This window comes from Mesoplodon densirostris, chromosome 3 (assembly GCF_025265405.1).
Source record: "Mesoplodon densirostris isolate mMesDen1 chromosome 3, mMesDen1 primary haplotype, whole genome shotgun sequence".
NCBI lineage: Eukaryota > Metazoa > Chordata > Mammalia > Artiodactyla > Ziphiidae > Mesoplodon > Mesoplodon densirostris.
The window spans coordinates 128,173,977-128,192,044 of record NC_082663.1 but is presented as its reverse complement, the minus strand read 5'-3'; the positions used below and the strand labels follow the sequence as shown (position 1 = coordinate 128,192,044).

The following is an 18,068-nucleotide window of genomic DNA, read 5'->3' as shown; positions in this document are numbered from 1 at the left end:
AGTGATACTAGCATTATCCTGGTGTCACTTCCCTGACACCCACCAAGGCCCAGGAAGACCTTGCTCCAAGCAGAAAGTCCTGAGTCAGCACTAACAGATTACAAAGTTCATTTGCTAATGCTTCTACCATCTTCATTGGTGTAGTTATTTATTGGGCAATATTTACTGGGTAACTTCTATGTGCCAACAACTGGGGACATGCTGGTGAATAAAAAAGGCATGTTTCTTCTCCTTTGGGGCTTTCCAATTCCACAGGAAAGATACACAGTAAGCAACTAAACAGATAATTCCAAAGTGTGACAAGAAAGAAGGAAATGAATAAGGCTTGGGAAGAGACAATCTGAAGGTAAACTATTTCAGCTGAGACTGCAAGGAGGCAAGGAATCCAGCCATGGAAGACCAGGGGCAAGAACAATGCAGGTGGAGAAATAGCATGTACAAGGGTCCTAAGGCTGGAAAGTACCTGGTGAGTTCAAGGAGGCCAGTGTAGCTGGAACATCAGGGCCAGGAAGAGACCTGCACAAAATCAGTTGAAGAGGAAGCTCTTGAAATGTACAATGCCTGGAAGTTCACCAAGCACTTTCCCAGGTGTGATAATAGTTGAAATAGTCCTTTGAGGTAAGCAAAGATAATAGGATAGACCCACTGAACTGATGAGGATATTAGCAGATGTCACAGAGCTAGTAGGAGAGCTGAGATTAGGAGTCAGTTCTTCTGTACCTAAGCCTAGGAATCTTTAAAAAGGTTTCATATATATATAATTGGGTATAATTTACAAATAATTAAATATATAACTCTTAAATACAAAAAGTTTTGACAAATATATAAACCCATGTAAACAACATCTCAGCCAAGACAGGGCACATTTCCATAATATGGAGATCATCTGCTATAACCTTTTGCAATCAATCATTCCATCCCCCAACCAGAGGCAAGCTCTGTTATGATTTCCACCCATATAGATTAGTTTTGCCTGTTCTTGAACTTCTGATAATGCAATCATACAGTATGTGCTCTTTTTTGTCTGGCTTCTTTTACTCAGCATGCTTTTGAGATTCATTCATGCTGTGGCATGTATCAATAGTTGGTTTGTGTTTTTTTTTTGCTGAGTGGAATGCTTATCCATTTGTCCATAAATGAACATTTGGGTTGTTCCCAGCTTTGGGATATTATGAATTAAGCTTCCAGGAACATTCCTGCACAAATCTTTTTGCAGATTTATGTTTTCATCTCTCACGGATAAATACCTTGGAATGGAGTTGCTGGATCTTAATTAGGTGTGTGCTGAGTTTTTTTGAAACTGCCTAACAGTTTTCCGAAGTTGTACCATTTTACATTCCTACCAATAATGTATGAGGAATTTAAGCCCTTTTGGTGGGTGGAAAGAGGTGGTTTTAATTTGCTTTTCTCTGATGACTAGTGATGCTGAGCATCCATTTGTAAGTATCTGCTACAATTTCTCGCCATTTTTGCTGCTCTTAGTGTTCTAAGAAGTCACCGCCTACCTCAAAGTCATAAGATATTCTCCTATATTCTCTTCTAGAAGCTGTATCGTTTTAACTTTTAGTTTATGAAGGTCTATGATCTATCTCAAATTAAGTTTTGTGTATTGACTAGTGATGGACAGGCTTGTCAAGTATAAGGATGGCTTTATTTTTATTTTATATTTTACTTTTTTAAAAAAGTCTTTACTGAATTTGCTATAATATTGCTTCTGTTTTATGTTTTGGTTTTTTGGCCGCGAGGCATGTGGGATCTTAGCTCCCCGACCAGGGATCGAACCCACACCCCCTGCATTGGAAGGTGAAGTCTTAACCACTGGGCCGCCGAGGACATTCCTATTTTTTACTTTTTATTGTGGCATAACTTGCATAAAGTGTATAAATCTTAAGTGTAAAGTTCAAGAATTTTACATTTGTTTCCTCCATGTAATCACATTCAGATCATTTGAGGACTTTTTATTGTCAAAAATATTAGTTAGGGACTTCCCTGGTGGTCCAGTGGTAAAGAGTCCGTCCTGCAATGCAGGGGAAGCAGGTTCGATCCCTGGTCGGGGAACTAAGATCCCACCTGCTGTGGGGCAACTAAGTCTGCGCGCCGCAACTACTGAGCCCGTGCACCTAAACTAGAGAGAGAAAACCCACGCGCCACAACTAGAGAGAAGCCTGCGTGCCACAGTGAAGAGCCCCCACGTTGCGAGGAAGATCCTGCATGCCGCAACTAAAAGACCCGACGCAGCCAAAAAATATATATATATATGTATATATTAGTTAGCCTCACTACATTAGCATTATTTTAAAGTAATAGTTATTTTGCCATATTGATTTTTCTTATACGCGTGCATTTGACAGAATATTATGCATTTGTGGCTTGGTGCACACATGGATTTGTAAGCTCCAGCAATAATGCTCTGATTCCCCAGTGGTCTATTGCTTGCAGTTGTGGAGCAAATGCACTATTCCCTGTGGACACATGGCTCCTGTCCTCAAGGAGCTCATAATCTACGAGGGGTGCTAGGAAATGCACGTGAATAAACCATGCTGAGTTACAGCAAATGACCCATAACCATAAGAATGTTTTAAAACAGGACTGGAGGTCCAGTGGTTAAGACTCCATGCTTCCACTGCAGAGGGTGCGGGTTCAATCCCTGGACGGGGAACTAAGATGCCACATGCCACATGGCATGGCCAAAAAATAAAAATAAAAAAAAGAGAGACACAGACAAGAATCCTATTTTTTAAAAAAATAAATAAATAAAACAAGGGCCATGGACTTCAGAAGAGGGAATAAAACCACTTCAGGAGTGGATGAGAGGAAGCTTCTGGCCTAAAAATGGCTAGGATTTTGATAAATGAGGGTAATTATACGAGGTAATTGCCAATGGGAAAAAGGGTAAAATAACAACAGCAGCAAGTGCCTTAGTTAGGATCCTTTCCATTGTAATTTACAGAAACCCACTGAAACTAGGTTAAGCAAAACAGGGAACCTGTTGGTTCTTGCAACTAGGAGGTCTACGGGTAGGGTGGGGTGGGTAGCCTCTGCCTTCAGACCTGGTTGGACTCTGAGGCTTTACTATATGGTCAGAGCTATGACGTCTTCTATTTTTCAGACAGCTTCTTCCCACATGTTGGACAGGAATGGCCACCAGAACCTCCAGAGCCTCATCTCCTCAGCTCGGCAATGTCAATGGAATGAATACTTCCTCCCAGTATCTCCCTATCCAATTCCAGGGGATACTATGGTTGGCCTCTCTTGGGTCTAATGTCCATTGATGAACAAATCCTTGAGGCACAGGTAGATGGGATACTCTGACTTGCTCATCTAGGTCATGTGCCGCCCCCTGGCGTAGGGGCAGAACACCATAACTGACAGCTCATTTGCACTGTTACATGGAGTTGGGGGGAAGTTCTTGCAAGGAATCAGATGGAGAGATGATAAAACATGTTGGACAGACAATTTGGCTATTGTATCAATACTTCATTAAAAGGGAACGTGGGCTTAGAATAGGAAATGTGAATGGGGAGCAAAGTAGGAGGAGACTTTGCTTTGGACACTGAGGCACTGGCATGGAATATTGCCTTTTATGTCTTTTCCCAAGTGGAGAGCCTCTGGCCTAAATATCAAGAGCTGTCTACTCAACAGACCTCAGGGCAGCCTCTGCAGACTGGCATTTAGTGGTCACATGAGTCATGTAATACCAGAGTGTGAATTATGGGCTGGGCAGAAAATGAAGGCACACAGGGAATGGAGAAGGCCTTCTACAGTCCTTTCTGGGTCTATCTTTCCAGTGTAATCTTTACCATATTTGAAGTAAACTTCCTTTATAGTTACAAAGATGAACTAAGTAAGAGATTAGGCATTTCTGTCTCATCATTTTAGATTGGAATTCTAATGTTGGAAGAGGTCTTAGAGGTCATCTAGCATAAGGGTCGGCAAACTGGCCCACAGGTTAAATCCCCCTCCACCTTTATTTTTGGAAATAAATTGTGATCGGATGTCACCTCATCCATTTGACCACATATTGTCATGGGCTGCTTTCATGCCTCAGAGACCGTATGGCCCACAAAGCCCAAAATATTTACAACCTGGCCTTTTACAGAAAAAGTCTGCCAATACATGCTCCCTATTCAAGTAGGACTGTCCTCTACAACATTAATTTCACTGCTGACTCATGCCTGGATCAAAAGAGACAATTCGTGGAAAGTTTAGAATATAGTTTGACATATAATAAAGCCCTCCTTAAATGTTAGCTAAATAAAAGTCCTGGGTTATCAGTACATACCTCTGCTCCCCTTTCCAATGGAAAGATCAAGAGGTGACTGGTCCTAACCATACCATGTGTTGATTAATTTGTATATTGAAAGGGGTTTTCCGGGACTTCCCTAGTTGGGCAGTGGTTAAGAATCTGCCTGCCAATGCAGAGGACACGGGTTCGAGCCCTGTCTGGGAAGATCCCACATGCCAAGGAGCAACTAAGCCCGTGCACCACAACTGCTGAGCCTGCGCTCTAGAGCCCATGCACTACAACTGCTGAGGTGACGTGCCACAACTACTGAAGCCCGCACGCCTAGAGCCCGCGCTCCACAACAAGAGAAGGCACCGCAATGAGAAGCCTGTGCACAGCAGTGAAGACCCAACACAACCATAAATAAATAAATAAATAAATAAATAAATAAATTTATATATTAAAAAAAGATACCACCATTTAAAAAAAAAAAAAAGAAAGAAGAAAGGGGTTTTTTTCCCAACACATTCAAATGTATTTCACTACTTTACTGCTGTTAATCATTATTGCATGTGTGCTAAGCATCTAACACCCATTCCCTTACTCAGCCCTCCCCTATTACTCCCTTCTTGAGAGGAAGCTGAAGCTGTGTGTGAGGGTAGGGAGTAAAGCAAGCCACTGAAGGCTGCACAGCTAGTCGGTGGCTGAGCTGGAATTTGAACCCAGGCAGTCTGACTCCACAGCTCAAATGCTTATCAAATACACGATCTAAGGCGTCTCGATTTGGTCAGTAACCCAGTTTTCAAAGTATCAGTTCGCACAGTCCCAGCAATCAGAATCAGATAACAGGTCCACTTGCGAGTACAAGAGCAGTAACGCTGACAGCAATGCAGAGTGTGGCTGGGGGAACCACTGCCAGCTCATCCTCTCTGCCCCCCACGCCTTCCCCTCTCATCCACTCACACCTGCTCCACCGTGCTTAGCCTGCCTCTACTGCCTCTGGGCTCTCCCATCCATCAGGTGCGTGTTGCCAGGGAGCTCTTCCTAAATAATGCACAGCTCGGTGGCGGTGGGAGGGGGGGCGGCGGTGGGGGTGTCACTGCTCAGCTCAAAACCTCTCATGGCTCCTCACTGGCCACAGACTGTAACAAATACTCCCCGGCCTGGCGTGTAAAACTCTCAGAGATCTGATCCTCCCCAGCTCCCCAGCCTTATTTCCTCACTGGCCACCTCCTCATACGCCATAGATTACAGACAACCGGACTTCCTGACCTTTCCCGAAACTCTCTGTATCTTTATTTCGCCCTCCCCCCAACAAGCCAGGGGCCGGGGATGCACAAGTTGTATAACAAGCGATTGTGAAAGCTTGCCTGGGAGAACGGATGGATGAGCCCATAAGGAATGCCCTTCGTCTGCTTCCAAGCTACCTCTCAAGGTCTAGAATGAGTGCTACCTTCACCACAAAGTATTCCCCAGGTCTTCCCGGGGAATTTGGCCTGTGTCCCTCTTCACTCTGTCCTTCCCTCTCAGCACCCAAGAGGGTTTCGCCATATTTTAGCCACACATGCTCGTGTCTGCCCCTGGGTGATGCTGGAAGGAGGCCGCCTGAGGTCACACTCTCTGTCCTATGCATCTCCGATCCCACAGCGCCTGGCACATCGCCATGCACAGAGCAGGGATTTGTGTCATTGCCCTAGTGAACAGGGGAGCAGTGCTGGGACATCCAACAGGAAACAAGACCAGCCACCCTAACCCATACATTCCCCCCGTGACTCTCGTCACAGTAAAATGGGGAAAGACGGTGAAAAGGAGGAAGCAGGAAGGAGGGAAAAGATCCTCGGAGTCAGCTCAACATGGTTTCAAACACCTGCCCCACCACCTCCCAGCTCGTGTGACCAAGGCCAGGAGACTGTACTTTGAACCTCATTTCCCTTTTATGCAAAATGGGAGTATTAAATATTCCATGTGAAATCCATCCATTCACATATTCATTCAAGGCTTCCTTACTTATTAAATATGAGATTTAGGGCCAGCGACCTCTTTTCTGAGCCTCGGTTTGCACCTCTGTAAAATGAGGATGTTATTAGCATCTACCTCACAGAACTTCCATGAAGGTTAAGTGCATTCATGTCTATGAAGAGCTTAGCACTGCGCCTGGCACACAGTTAATGCTCAACAAACATGAACTGTCATTGGCAGTCATCACTTTGTGCCAAGTGCTGTAATGAGTTTGGAGGACTCAGCAGTGAACAAAGCAGGCCTGTCACAGAGCCATCATGTGGCTTATAGTCCAAAAGGGGAAAGAGACAGAAATGAAGAAAATAAGCTAATGGCTAAAACAGTTACCGACTGTGGTGAGTTCTGTGAAGGATGGTGAAAGCCAGCAACACAGAGGGGGAACATCCTTAGAGACAGAGCAGGGAAGGGCCATGCAGGATTGTTGTAAGGATTAAATAAATACTATTTGTAAACAATTGCACTCAAATAGGCTGTAATTGGAAAAGAATGTCTCTTGATTAGGAGGAGGAGAAAAAAATGGGTGTGAGGCTAAGGCATCTCTGATGGGGCTTGGGCTTCTCTTTGTTTCTGAAATGCTGCCTCCCAGGTCCCTTCTCCCTACATGTAAAGGACCCAGGCTCTGTCTCTGCCCTTTGAAAGAGGAATTTATGGTCACTTGAGGTTCCTACGCCCTATAATCACAGGCAATTCTCCTTGTAGAACATCTCATGCTGACTGTGGAAATATCTAATTATACTGTTGCCTTAGATCATCCTTGGATGGGCAGGGTCTGGATCCCTGGGCTCTTTCTCCAGATTTCAAAAAGCAGGAACAGACCTCGGGCTGGCCCTGCCCCTGCACGCTGAGAGCAGCTTGCTGTGGGAAGATTGGCACTCGGTAGAGTGCGCTTCAGGTGCTTAAAATAGATCAACTGTATCATTAGACTATTGCAAAGCAGTCCTTTCATTGGCCCTGCTGGTGCTGGCGAGGACAAGAGATAACAGCCCATGGAGAAAGACCTGTGCTTTGCACAAAATTAAGCAGATGCGAGGAAAAAGCTTTTGAAATGATACATGCAGTAGAGAGTGGAATTCTGCCAAAAGAGGGGGTGGGCCTGTGGCATGAGCAACACAGCAGTAACCACAGCACAGGGGGCAACAGGACAGCAAAGCGGAGCCTGTCTGGACCTTCTGTCTGGATGGCGGTGCCCTCAGAAAAGAGGCTACGACTTCTGGGGTGCAGGGCACAACCCAGTAGCATTGTGTGAAATCGTCAAAGGATCATCCATACTCTCTTGGGGACACAAAACCAGAGTGTGGGGCTAACTCCCTACTGCTCCTGCAGGGCCCTCTCCCCAGCGTGTTTCAAGTCCTCCCACAGTTCCTAGGCATGCTCCGCCCTGAACGCACTGCTCAGACACAGCCTAATCAGGGTTCTGCAGAGCAGTGCTATGACCGCCTCCTGCCCCTGCAGCATGGAATCACACTGTTGGGCAGCCCACATGGCTCTGATGCCTCCAACTGAACCTGAGAGCAACTCAGCTCGCCCCCAACCATTTACTCCAATGGCTGGTGTCGTAGACACTGGGAAGTGATGGCAGTTGAGGAAGGAAGAGTTCAGGTCATGTTTGGGAGGAAGGAATGACCAGGTGTGGACACAGACTGCACACAGGAGGGTGAAGGAAAGGGAAATGCAGATGAGGGCTACCTTCTGACGACTAACTTATGTTCCTGGGTAGATGGAGTTTCTAGCAATCAACTGGGACCACAGAGTAGAAGAAGGTTTTTTTTTCTTTTAAAAAGAATAAGTTTATTAAATTTTAGTTTAAATTTGAAGTGTCTTGGAATATCCAGGTGGGCAACTTAGCAAATGGTCATAAAAATGAAACTAAGAGAGATCTTCATAAAGAAAAAGAGTGGGTTTTTTTTAATGAATGGATTCATCAAGTATCTTTTGAGCACTGACAATGTATGAGGCACTGTGCTCTGCCTTCTATAAATGATTTGCTATGCTGATTTCTTCCAAAGAAATGAAGAAAAATCTTCTCTCAAGTGAAGAAATTATGTTAGCATTATCCAATTTCTCACCTTTCTTTCTCACGCAGGAGACCCCCATCATAACAGAGGAGAGGTCTTGAGTAGCCATTTAGGGTCAATGTGTGACCTTTCAGTAATTATCCCTTAGCTGGGTGGGTGTATAAATTGACCTTACTGATATAGAGCTCATGCTGTTGACTAGATGTCCTCCACTGGAGCAGGCATGTCCCATATGTCACAACAATCTCTGGAACACTCCAGCCTCCCAGGGTACCAGCTCTGGAAAAGGTACCCAGAGCTGGGACCAGTTATCCAGAACTGCTTTCCTTTGGTCTATGTCCCACCCCCTACTAACAGATTCCCTTGGAAGTGAAACTGACCTCTAGGAGATGGGGGTAGGACATTGTTTGCCCAACTATATCCAACAGGATATGATCTCACCCTCTGGGAATGGGTCAGCTGGGGAAATAAGGACGCGAAGCAGGATTTTGCTCACTTCAAGAGTACTTTACGGCATGGCATTGTTAATCAATTGCTAACTCCAGACAGGACTGTCTCCTATGATGAACAGATATGCTGCGGTTTCCTCAGATCTGTGTTTGATGTTATATGGATCATCTACTAGATTAGGGTTAAAAAATTCAAATGCCCATATATAAAATAGATAAACAATAAGGATTTACTATATAGCACAGGGAACCATACTCAATATCTTATAATAACTTATAATGGAAAAAAAATAGAAAAAAATATACACGAATCACTTTGCTGTATACCTGAAATTAACACAATATTGTAAATCAATTACACTTCAATTCAAAATAAATTCAAATGCCTACAGTGGCAAGGTAACAGAAAAATATCAAGCTGTCCTTGTGCAATGTAATAGGAAGTGGTGGCAACCGTGGCTCTCTAGAGACCAGTACATGCCCCCCTGAAGGCAGGCAATTCTACTTACTGTGGTCTGTCATGTAGGAACGTAGAGGCAGGGATGCAAGGTCTTTCAACGGTTTTTAAAGAGAAGCTAGAAATCCCAATTTTGACTTCTGAGTGTTTGCAAATAATTCACTGAAAAGCTAGTGTAGGGCAAATAAAACACGTCTCATCATGCTGGCCACCAGCTGGCCCATTGTGCCGGACCTGTATGATCCACGAAAGCAAGGACCATGCCTGATATATTTACTGCTGTGTCTCCAGCAACATGCTTGGCACAGAGCTGGTGGTCAGTAAATATTTGTTGAGTGAACAAATGAACAATCCAATTCTTATTATCCATGTTGGACGTTCCCAGGAAGTAGGTAGATTGAAAAACACTACCACGACTGTAAATTCCATTTCACTGTTGAAATGCTACAGTTGTGCATAAGGACCAGAATAGGGGTAAGGTGGGGAGTGTGTTTTCTGCAGACAGACTGACTGTGGAATACTGAGTCAGCACGGTCCTCTTTTCTGGGCACCTCCTATGTGTGAACACTCCCCTTCAAGTTCTCAGGGGCAGGCTCCATCTCTGCTGGTCAGAGCTGGTAAAATGAGGGTTTAAACATCAAGACTAGGTAGATAACCAACTATCAGCATCCTACAGTAGCCCTGGGGAGTGGCCGGTATTCAGGAAAACTGATCCACAGGGAAATATTTTCCTTGAGGAGTCATTTACTTAACAAACACTATGTTAGGGATTTAATTGTGTCCCCTCAAATTTGTATAGAGATGTCCTAAGCCCTAGCACTCCAGAATGTGACCTTATTTGGATATGTGGTCTTTACAGAGGTAATCAAGTTAAAATGATGTCATTAGGGTGGGCCCTCATCCAGTAAGACTGGTGTCCTTATCGAAAGGGGAAATCTGGACACAGAGATATGCACAGACAGAAAACGAGTGTGAAGAGACAACAGACGGAAGATGGCCACCCACAACCAAGGAGAGGGGCCTGGAGCAGATCCTTTCCTCATGGCCCTCAGAAGGAACCAACCCTGCTGACACTTTGATTTTGGACTTTCAGCTCCAGAACTGTGAGACAATACATTTCTGTCATTTAAGCCACCCAGTTTGTAGTACTTTTGTGTTACGGCGGCTCTAGCAAACTAATATACACTGTTTTTATTCATTTTGTAAACATTTGCTATATGCCAGGCACCATTTTAAGCAATTCACAACTCAACTTATTTATTATTTATAAGAACTTTGTGAGAGAGGCACTATTACTACACCCGCTGTGATTATCATTCGAGATGAGGATCAGAGGTACAGAGAAGGTAAGTGACTTGCCCAAGCACACACAGCAAGGAAAGGGCAGGGCTGGAAGGTGAACCCAGCTGCACCCTTTAAAAACAATTTAACTGGCGAAACACCCAACAAGTAAGAGGTACTCACACACTTCTGGTTGTTTTCTGTTCTTTACAATGGTATCTGGCTAATGCCAGGTATGAGCCAGTTGTTGACATTCACGACACCAGATGTTATCTCCTCCAGATAAAGCTTTTGCCAGATAGGAGTGTTGGCGTTCAGAACTGGTATCACTTCCTTTATGCAATGCAAGTACACTTGAAATCACATTGTGATTTGCAGAGATGTGTTATACTCATTTTGGACTGTTTTAACATTGTTCCTTATATTATGCCTCTAAAACCATCCCTTAGCCTTAAGTGGTCATTTGTCAACAAGTGCTCCATTCATTTGGGAAGCACTGTTTAAAAAAAAATCTCTATTCTTATGAAGTATACAATCAGCTCTCTATTTCATCCGTTTTGCAAATTTAGAATTTCTTTAGAGAGTATCCTCCTGTGTTTGTGTTTACAATGGATCCTTTCCTCTAGGAATTCTTAGAGTTCCTGACCTGGGCAATGACATTAGCAGAGGAAGGTCATCGTGCTCCTTGTGCTGGTGTCTTCAATGCTGAAATCCCTTGCCTCCCCAGACCCACTCTGCTCCCTCTCTACCCTGGGAGGCTGACCACGCTGGGCCCCTCAAGCCAGAGCCCTCCTTGCCCTCTGACTCCTGGTTGGATCGGGTACCGTAGGAAATCCAAGGGAGGAAGGAGAGAGAGGTCAGGATATTTATTCCCCTGGTTCCTTCCTTGGGGTGTTGCCATGAGCTGGCTACCTTCCGGGAGCCAGAGGCCACAGCTCCTACCAGGCAGTCCCTCCCCTACAGCTTACTGGGTCTCTGGCTTCCTTTTTTTTTTTTTTTTTTTCCTTTTTAGGTCTGGGGGCAGGTCTGGTAAGAGTGGTAATGGGTCGCTGTTACTAGCCTCCCAGTCTTGGGCCATCCTGGCTTCTCCTTATCTGTTTCTCTGCACCCTTCTCACACACTTGCAAAGACTCCTCCTGTTGAACTCCCCTCAAATTGCACATCTGTTCCCTGCCAGGGCCCTAAGACAGACTCTTCTTCTCTTTCACCCTATAACTCGATCAGGTACAAGGCCATGCAGACTTTATCTTCTAAAACATCTTTCCCCTTATTTCTATTCTTACAGCCACCCAAATCCTGGCCATCAGACCTTTTCTGAACTAGGCTAATTGTCTCTCATCTAGATGAGATCTAACTTCCTGCCTTGCCCTTTTAGACTCATGCCATATACAATACCAGGTTAATCATCTTCCTGAAGGCTTCCTGAAAGCCATGGCTCTCTTATATACAGAACCCAGCGCTGGCCACAATACCAGCAAAACAGGCTAATTTTCAACTAGAGGGTTTGGCTCTTATGACATCATCATTTCAGAACTTTGTTCTACTCAAGGGCCAACTCAACTTAAGATTCCACTTCATTCCCTGAGACCCACCACCACTGAGCTTCTCATGTTATTTCACTTAATCCTCACAACAACCCAACTGGCACTACTGTCAACATTTTATAATGATAAGAAGTCAGGTTGAGACATGATCGATCCTGTCCAAGATTATAGAGAGACTACATGACAGATCTTAAATTTGAACTCAGGAATCCATACCCCAAAGCTTGGGCTTTTACTGCCCCAGTGTGCTGTCTGCTATCCCATGACATCTTTGTGAGGGTTATATGACCCTTTAATGCTCTCTTCAACAAAACAAAGTCTACTCCAAAAAAGTAACTTGTTGGCATGCCAATCCACGATAACAACCGAGGAAGGGGCCATCAGAAGAAGCCAATGACATGAGGGAGAATGGCTCTTGGTACCACTGTACATGGTATGCAGGATGCTCTCCAACCTCAAGGATCGGCCAGCGCTGGCTCTGTGCCTAGGAAAGCCACAGCCTTCAGGAGCTCTGGGAGTTCCAACCCAAGCAAAGCACAGCATTTTACGACACACAGAGTTGACTCTGGTGCTCAGGGCCTCTGACGCTCTGGGGTCAGCTCAGTCTCCCCTGGCTTTGATTCCCAGGTCTTGGGAACTCCTGGGGCCAACAGGGAATGGGAGACACCGACAGGGAATAACCAAAGACTTACAGTTGCCTAAGAAAATGCACACTGGGTGGTGAGGCCCTCATGGCTCTGGGGACTATGTGAGAACGAGGGGTCTGGGGTCAGCTCTTTTCTTGCTCTGTAGGTTCAGGAAAATGAGACCCAGGGGTGAGTGTGTGATGACACAGACAAAGCTCTGAAGGAACAGGGCCAAGGTGCACAGAGGAGAACATCGTCAGGGACTGTTAGCTGGACTGGGGCTGGGAAGGTAAGGAGGGGCCATCCTGGGTGAACAGGGGTGGTGGGCAGAGGGGCTGGTGCTGGTGGCAGGGAACTTTCCAGGAGAGAATGGAAGGAGGCAAACATGACAGGAACATGGAGAATGTAGAGGCACCTGTGGATGAGGCTGGGCTGTGAGCAGGCTGGGCCACAGGGGACCCTCCAGGCCTTGCTGAGGGGTTTCCTCTCGCATCTTAAGAGCAATGGGATCTGCATTTTAAGCGAAGTGTGATGCGGAGGGTGGATGAGAAGACTGAAGGGGGCTGGAGTAGGTGAAGGGAGACCAGTTAGGAGGCTGCCTCAGCAGGTTGGGAGTCAAATAACAGATCCCTGGAATTAGGGTGGGTGTGCAGGGGGAAGGAAAGGTTGGACAGTAGACCCACCCCACAGAGGCCAAGGTACAAATGATGACTCTGTTTTCCCTGAAGCCCTTGGCCCAGGGGAGGTACCATCTCAGGACTAGCCCTGGGTGTCCTGCTCATGCCTTTGGTGTGTTGTTCTCTCTGCAAGGAGCCCTCCTCCCCTTTTCCTTACTGGCTCAGAGGGCTGGAGCCCACCTGTTGCATTCTGCCAGGTCTGGACCACCATCCCACTCTACATCTCCAAAATTACCCATTTCTCTCACAGCCCTGCTTTGTGGTGTGCTAAAGCTCAGCGAGAATTCAGAAGAAAGAATTCTGATGAAACTAAAACGTACTCTGAGGAGTCACTGACTGGGCACTCCCCTGTTTTTGCCATCTGAGACGTGTTTCTTATTAATAATAAAAAATTTACAGGGGCTTCCCTGGTGGCGCAGTGGTTAAGAATCCGCCTGCCAATGCGAGGGACACAGGTTCGAGCCCTGGTCCAGGAAGATCCCACATGCCACGGAGCAACTAAGCCCGTGTGCCACAACTACTGAGCCTGTGCTCTAGAGCCCGCGAGCCACAACTACTGAAAGCCCACGCACCTAGAGCCCATGCTCTGCAACAAGAGAAGCCACTGCAATGAGAAGCCCGTGCACCACAACGAGGAGTGGCCCCCGCTCGCCGCAACTAGAGAGAGCCCGCGCACGGCAGCAAAGACCCAGCGCAGCCAAAAATAATAATAATAAATAATTTAAAAAAAATTACATATACTTACAAAGCAATCTCTCATAATCCTGTTTAATCCTCAAGATCACACTTCCACATTCCTTTCAATTTATGACACAGATGTGACATCCGAGAGGTTGAGTGACCTGCTCGCTAATTTCATGAAGTCAACAATGACAAGAACCACAATGACTACTGCAGTGACAATGACAGCCTGGCCACCATCGCTGACATGATGCCAGCTATGTCCCGGTTACCACTCTCTGAACTTCACACGACACATGAACAATTATCTCCATTCCACTCTGAGGTAGGTCCCATCATTCCCATTTTGCAGATGAGACAACCATGCTGAGGAACACACAGTTAATAAGTGAAAATAAGGGAACTAGAACCTGGGCCCACCTGATTGCAGGGCCCGAGCTACATCAACTCTTATGAGCTGTAAGACTGTAGCCGAGACGCCTCTTCTCCAGATGAAGTGATTAGCAATATAATAATAAGCGCATGCTTTGCCCCCACCTCAATGGTGACATCTGAACTGTTGGTTAGGCATGGCACACACTGTCGAAAATGTTATGCATCTAAGTACGTTTCAAAATCCAACAATTAGCTGCATGACTTGAAGAAGTTATTGAACATTAGCTAAAAGGTTTCACCTGTAAAACTGGAGCAATAATGCTCATCTCACTGGTTGGATGTGAGAGGCTGGGAGGAAGGTGCAGGTGAAATGCATAGCCCAGTGGCTGGTAAAGAGTGAGGACTCAATAAGTGGAAGTGAAAGAAAAGCTGAGTAACAGTTTCTCTTAGGTTCAATTTCAGGCATGAGGATTGAGTTGAGAATTTCACATCCTAAAGGGGAGAGCATTTTTGCTTACATCAGGTCACCCCAAGGAGCTCATGCCAAAGTTCTGTCCCTGTGACCTTATGACCCTGTCACTCCTTCACTCCTGCAATGTCTGATTTCTACCCTCTCCTTTTGCAGACTCCCAGGGTGGGAAGGAACCTCAATGATGATGAAGCCCAGCTCAAAGCCTGAGCGGGAGTTTCTCCAGTGTGCCCCCAGGCAGCCCTTTAGAGAAGCACTTCCTCTTAGGGAACCTCAGGGGCCCCCAAGAGTGTCCAAGTCACTGTTTATTTTCCACTACTCCCATAAAATAAACACACTCTCCCCACTTAGAAAAAGTATATGAGGCTGGAATGGCATTTTTGTTAGTCCTCTTCTGCAGTATTCAATTCTATTGGTTGTTATTTGAAAATTAAAAACAAGTAAAATCTGTTTCCTTCTTTCAGGAATACTCAGTGTTGCTAAGGGGACGAGAGTTCCTTATGATTCCAAAGAGAGAAAAGGGCAGGGTCTGTTGCTTGTTACCTTATTTCTTAGTTCCTTGAAAAATAAATGAGCCATCTTTCTCTTCTGTCGTTTAGTGAGAAAGGACTCCCATAAAAACATTTTTTCCCCTAGAGACAGTGAGAAGCGGACAGGCAGTTCACATCCTTACTTGTCTGAGAGCACACAGATGCAAATATGTGGCCCATTAGGTGATCAGTTCTACCTAATTTTGCTCTTTTCCTGAGCCTGGTGTGAAGCTGCGGCCCTGTTCCAAATTGTCAAAATCAAGAGGCAAAATTCTTGGGCTGTAAGAGGCAGAGGGAGTCCGGCTACACTCGCTTGCTTAGCATAGCTATGTAATACACAAAGGAAGACAGCAGAGAGATGAGTCATACAAACACATAGTAAATAAATATATTTCATTTCCATCTCCCTGGCTTTCGCTTTGTTTTCCCCCCTTCCATGCCATAAGCCTTGAAATGGAGGGAGGGTGAGGAAACTGGGTTTGGTCTGGGCACAGCCTCAGAAGGTACTGATTTGTACGGCCTTGCTTCTCAGCTCTAGCTTTTTTAGAAGAAACTTGCAGATTCTTAGATTAGAAGGACCTCTAATTCAACCCTTCTCATTTCACAGATGAGCAATTGGGAATCCAGAGAGGAGATGGCAAACTCATAGACCCAGGGAAGTGAATGTTCTTAGGGGTTCTCTGGTTTAACAACCCCAACTGCTGCGAAATAAGCCAGACAAGCAAAGCTGGCCGGGAGGCAGGAGGGGGGACTTGAACCCCAACCTCCTTCCAGGTGGCACCCATGCCACCCGCCCCAGCAGGTGCCCATGGTCAAAGGGACTATGAGGAGAAAGGGATTGGGCCTCGTATTTCTTACTGCATTTCTCAGCAGCCGAGGCTCAGCCCAGCAGCAAAATGTCTGGTGCTGGCTCTGCAAAGCAGTTGCTGCTTCTGGGATGTTAGAGACCTTGGCCAAAGGGCTTGTCTCTTTTCTCTCATTCTCATGATGGCTAAAGAGCCTGCAGGTGTGTGAAAAAATCAGCCCTGTGCCCCTGGGGCTGCCTGTACACAAGAGCAGGATATTTCACAATCTCCAGACCCAAAGGTGGCTTCCTGATGATTTGTTTATCAAACTGCTCACTGCCTGCCCACATCCACCCACCCACCCACCAGCCCGAAGCCAGCCTCCCTGATCCTCCCGGCTCCAGGACAAGCAGGGCCTTCCTTGGCTTTCCAGCTGTGAGCCCAGGGGTCTCCTCAGAGCCCCCCCAGTCAGACAATGGCCACACTACTGCTTCCGAGGCCTTCCCAGGCATTGCTAGAAGGAGCCAAGCAGGCTTCCCCACAGAGACAAGTGGCGCTGCCAGTAAAACATGAGCACATCATCATGAAAAGCCGGAGCCATATCCCTGTGCCCAGGAGGGAGCACAGAAAGGACCAAGGAGGAGTCTGGGGGCCATGTGTCCCCCCGTGCCAGGCTTCCTTCCTCCTTCCAGGCAGCCCCAGCGCCGGCTCCTGCACCTCCCGCCCCCACCCTGTTCCCATGGCAGAGAAGAGGAGGACCCACTTACTGCTCGTGTTCATGGTGATGCCTTTGCACTGGGTCTTTCAATACGGAGACTCCAGATGCTTTTTAAATCTTGCGATCTTCCGACCTCACTCATCACCTGGGGGTGAGAAGGGTAGTCCAGTGTCAGCTCTGTATCCTCCTCAGGTGCTCTCTCTCTTTCTCCTGTCCCCCTCTCAGTCTGGGCTGTAGCCCCTGGCCTTGAAGGCGAGGGGGCTAATAGGCGCAGGTGAGAGCGGGAAGGAGGAGGAGGCAGAGAGGACACGGGCGCCGGGTCCGCGCGCTCCTGGGACCCGACTGCCGGGCAGAAGCAGGGCTGGCAGCGCCTGCTCGCGCGCACCCCGACTATTGCAGCCCAGCGGCTCGGGAGCCCAAAGGGGGTGTGGACCACAGGGAGGTAGGGCGGGGGCAGCGCGCGGGGCGCCGGGCTCCGCTGGGCAGGGCGTCCCCACCCGGGCGCCGCGAGCAGCAACCCGCCCCAGGACCCACCTCTCGGCCAGCGTCGGGAGCCAGAGGCCCCTGCCCGGGCCCCTGCGACCGGTTCATGAATCCTGGTCCTCGTCTGGGGTCTCGAATTCCAAGGCGAGCAAAGCGAAATAGGAGAGCTCGACATCCATGATGCGGGCTCTCGGGGTGGCTGCGCAGGGGGCGCGGCCGCTCGCTGCTGCCACCTGCTGGACGCGTCGGCGCGTGTCCAGGCCCCGCCCCGCCCGGGCTTCTCCCTGGGTCCTGGGCTGTGAAGGGGGTCGGATGGGACCCTGTGTCCTGCGGCCAACAAGGAGGTGCTTGAGCGCTGTTTCCCTCCCTTGATTCTGGGGTCTAAGGACTAGACCATGATAGGAAAATAGGCCCTTCATCGGGAGGGGCTGTGAAGAAAGGATTGGCTTTGCAGGAAGACAGTGTTCACTTCCAACTCTGCTTCTCACCAGCTGGGTGTAGTCTGGTCTTGAGCAGGTGACTGCTGTCTCTGCCTCTTCGTCCCCAAGTGTAGAAGGTGGCGACTGGACACGTGGGTAAGAGATTAGGGGTTCCTCCAGTCTGCTAACTTCTGTCCTTACCTCCCCCTTCATACCCCTTATCACTGACTCATTTGTTACAATATTTTTAATCATCCCTCTTGGCCATAAGAATATTAGCTCCATCAAAGTATGGGTCTTGTCAGTTGGGATCAC

At 47.1% G+C, this 18,068-nt stretch overlaps 1 protein-coding gene across 1 annotated transcript in view; it reads right to left on the bottom strand.

Moving 5' to 3' along the window:
• ABLIM3 (actin binding LIM protein family member 3) overlaps positions 1 to 17,540 on the bottom strand; it is a 150,817-nt gene extending 133,277 nt beyond the window's left edge. The window contains exons 1-2 of the mRNA XM_060093610.1: positions 17,386 to 17,540; positions 16,901 to 16,996 (exon numbers count right to left, since the gene is read on the bottom strand). Of these exons, the coding sequence (XP_059949593.1) occupies positions 16,901 to 16,913 (13 nt within the window). The 5' untranslated portion in view covers positions 16,914 to 16,996; positions 17,386 to 17,540. The remainder of the gene's footprint in view (positions 1 to 16,900; positions 16,997 to 17,385) is intronic.
• Between the last annotated feature and the right edge of the window lie 528 nt (positions 17,541 to 18,068).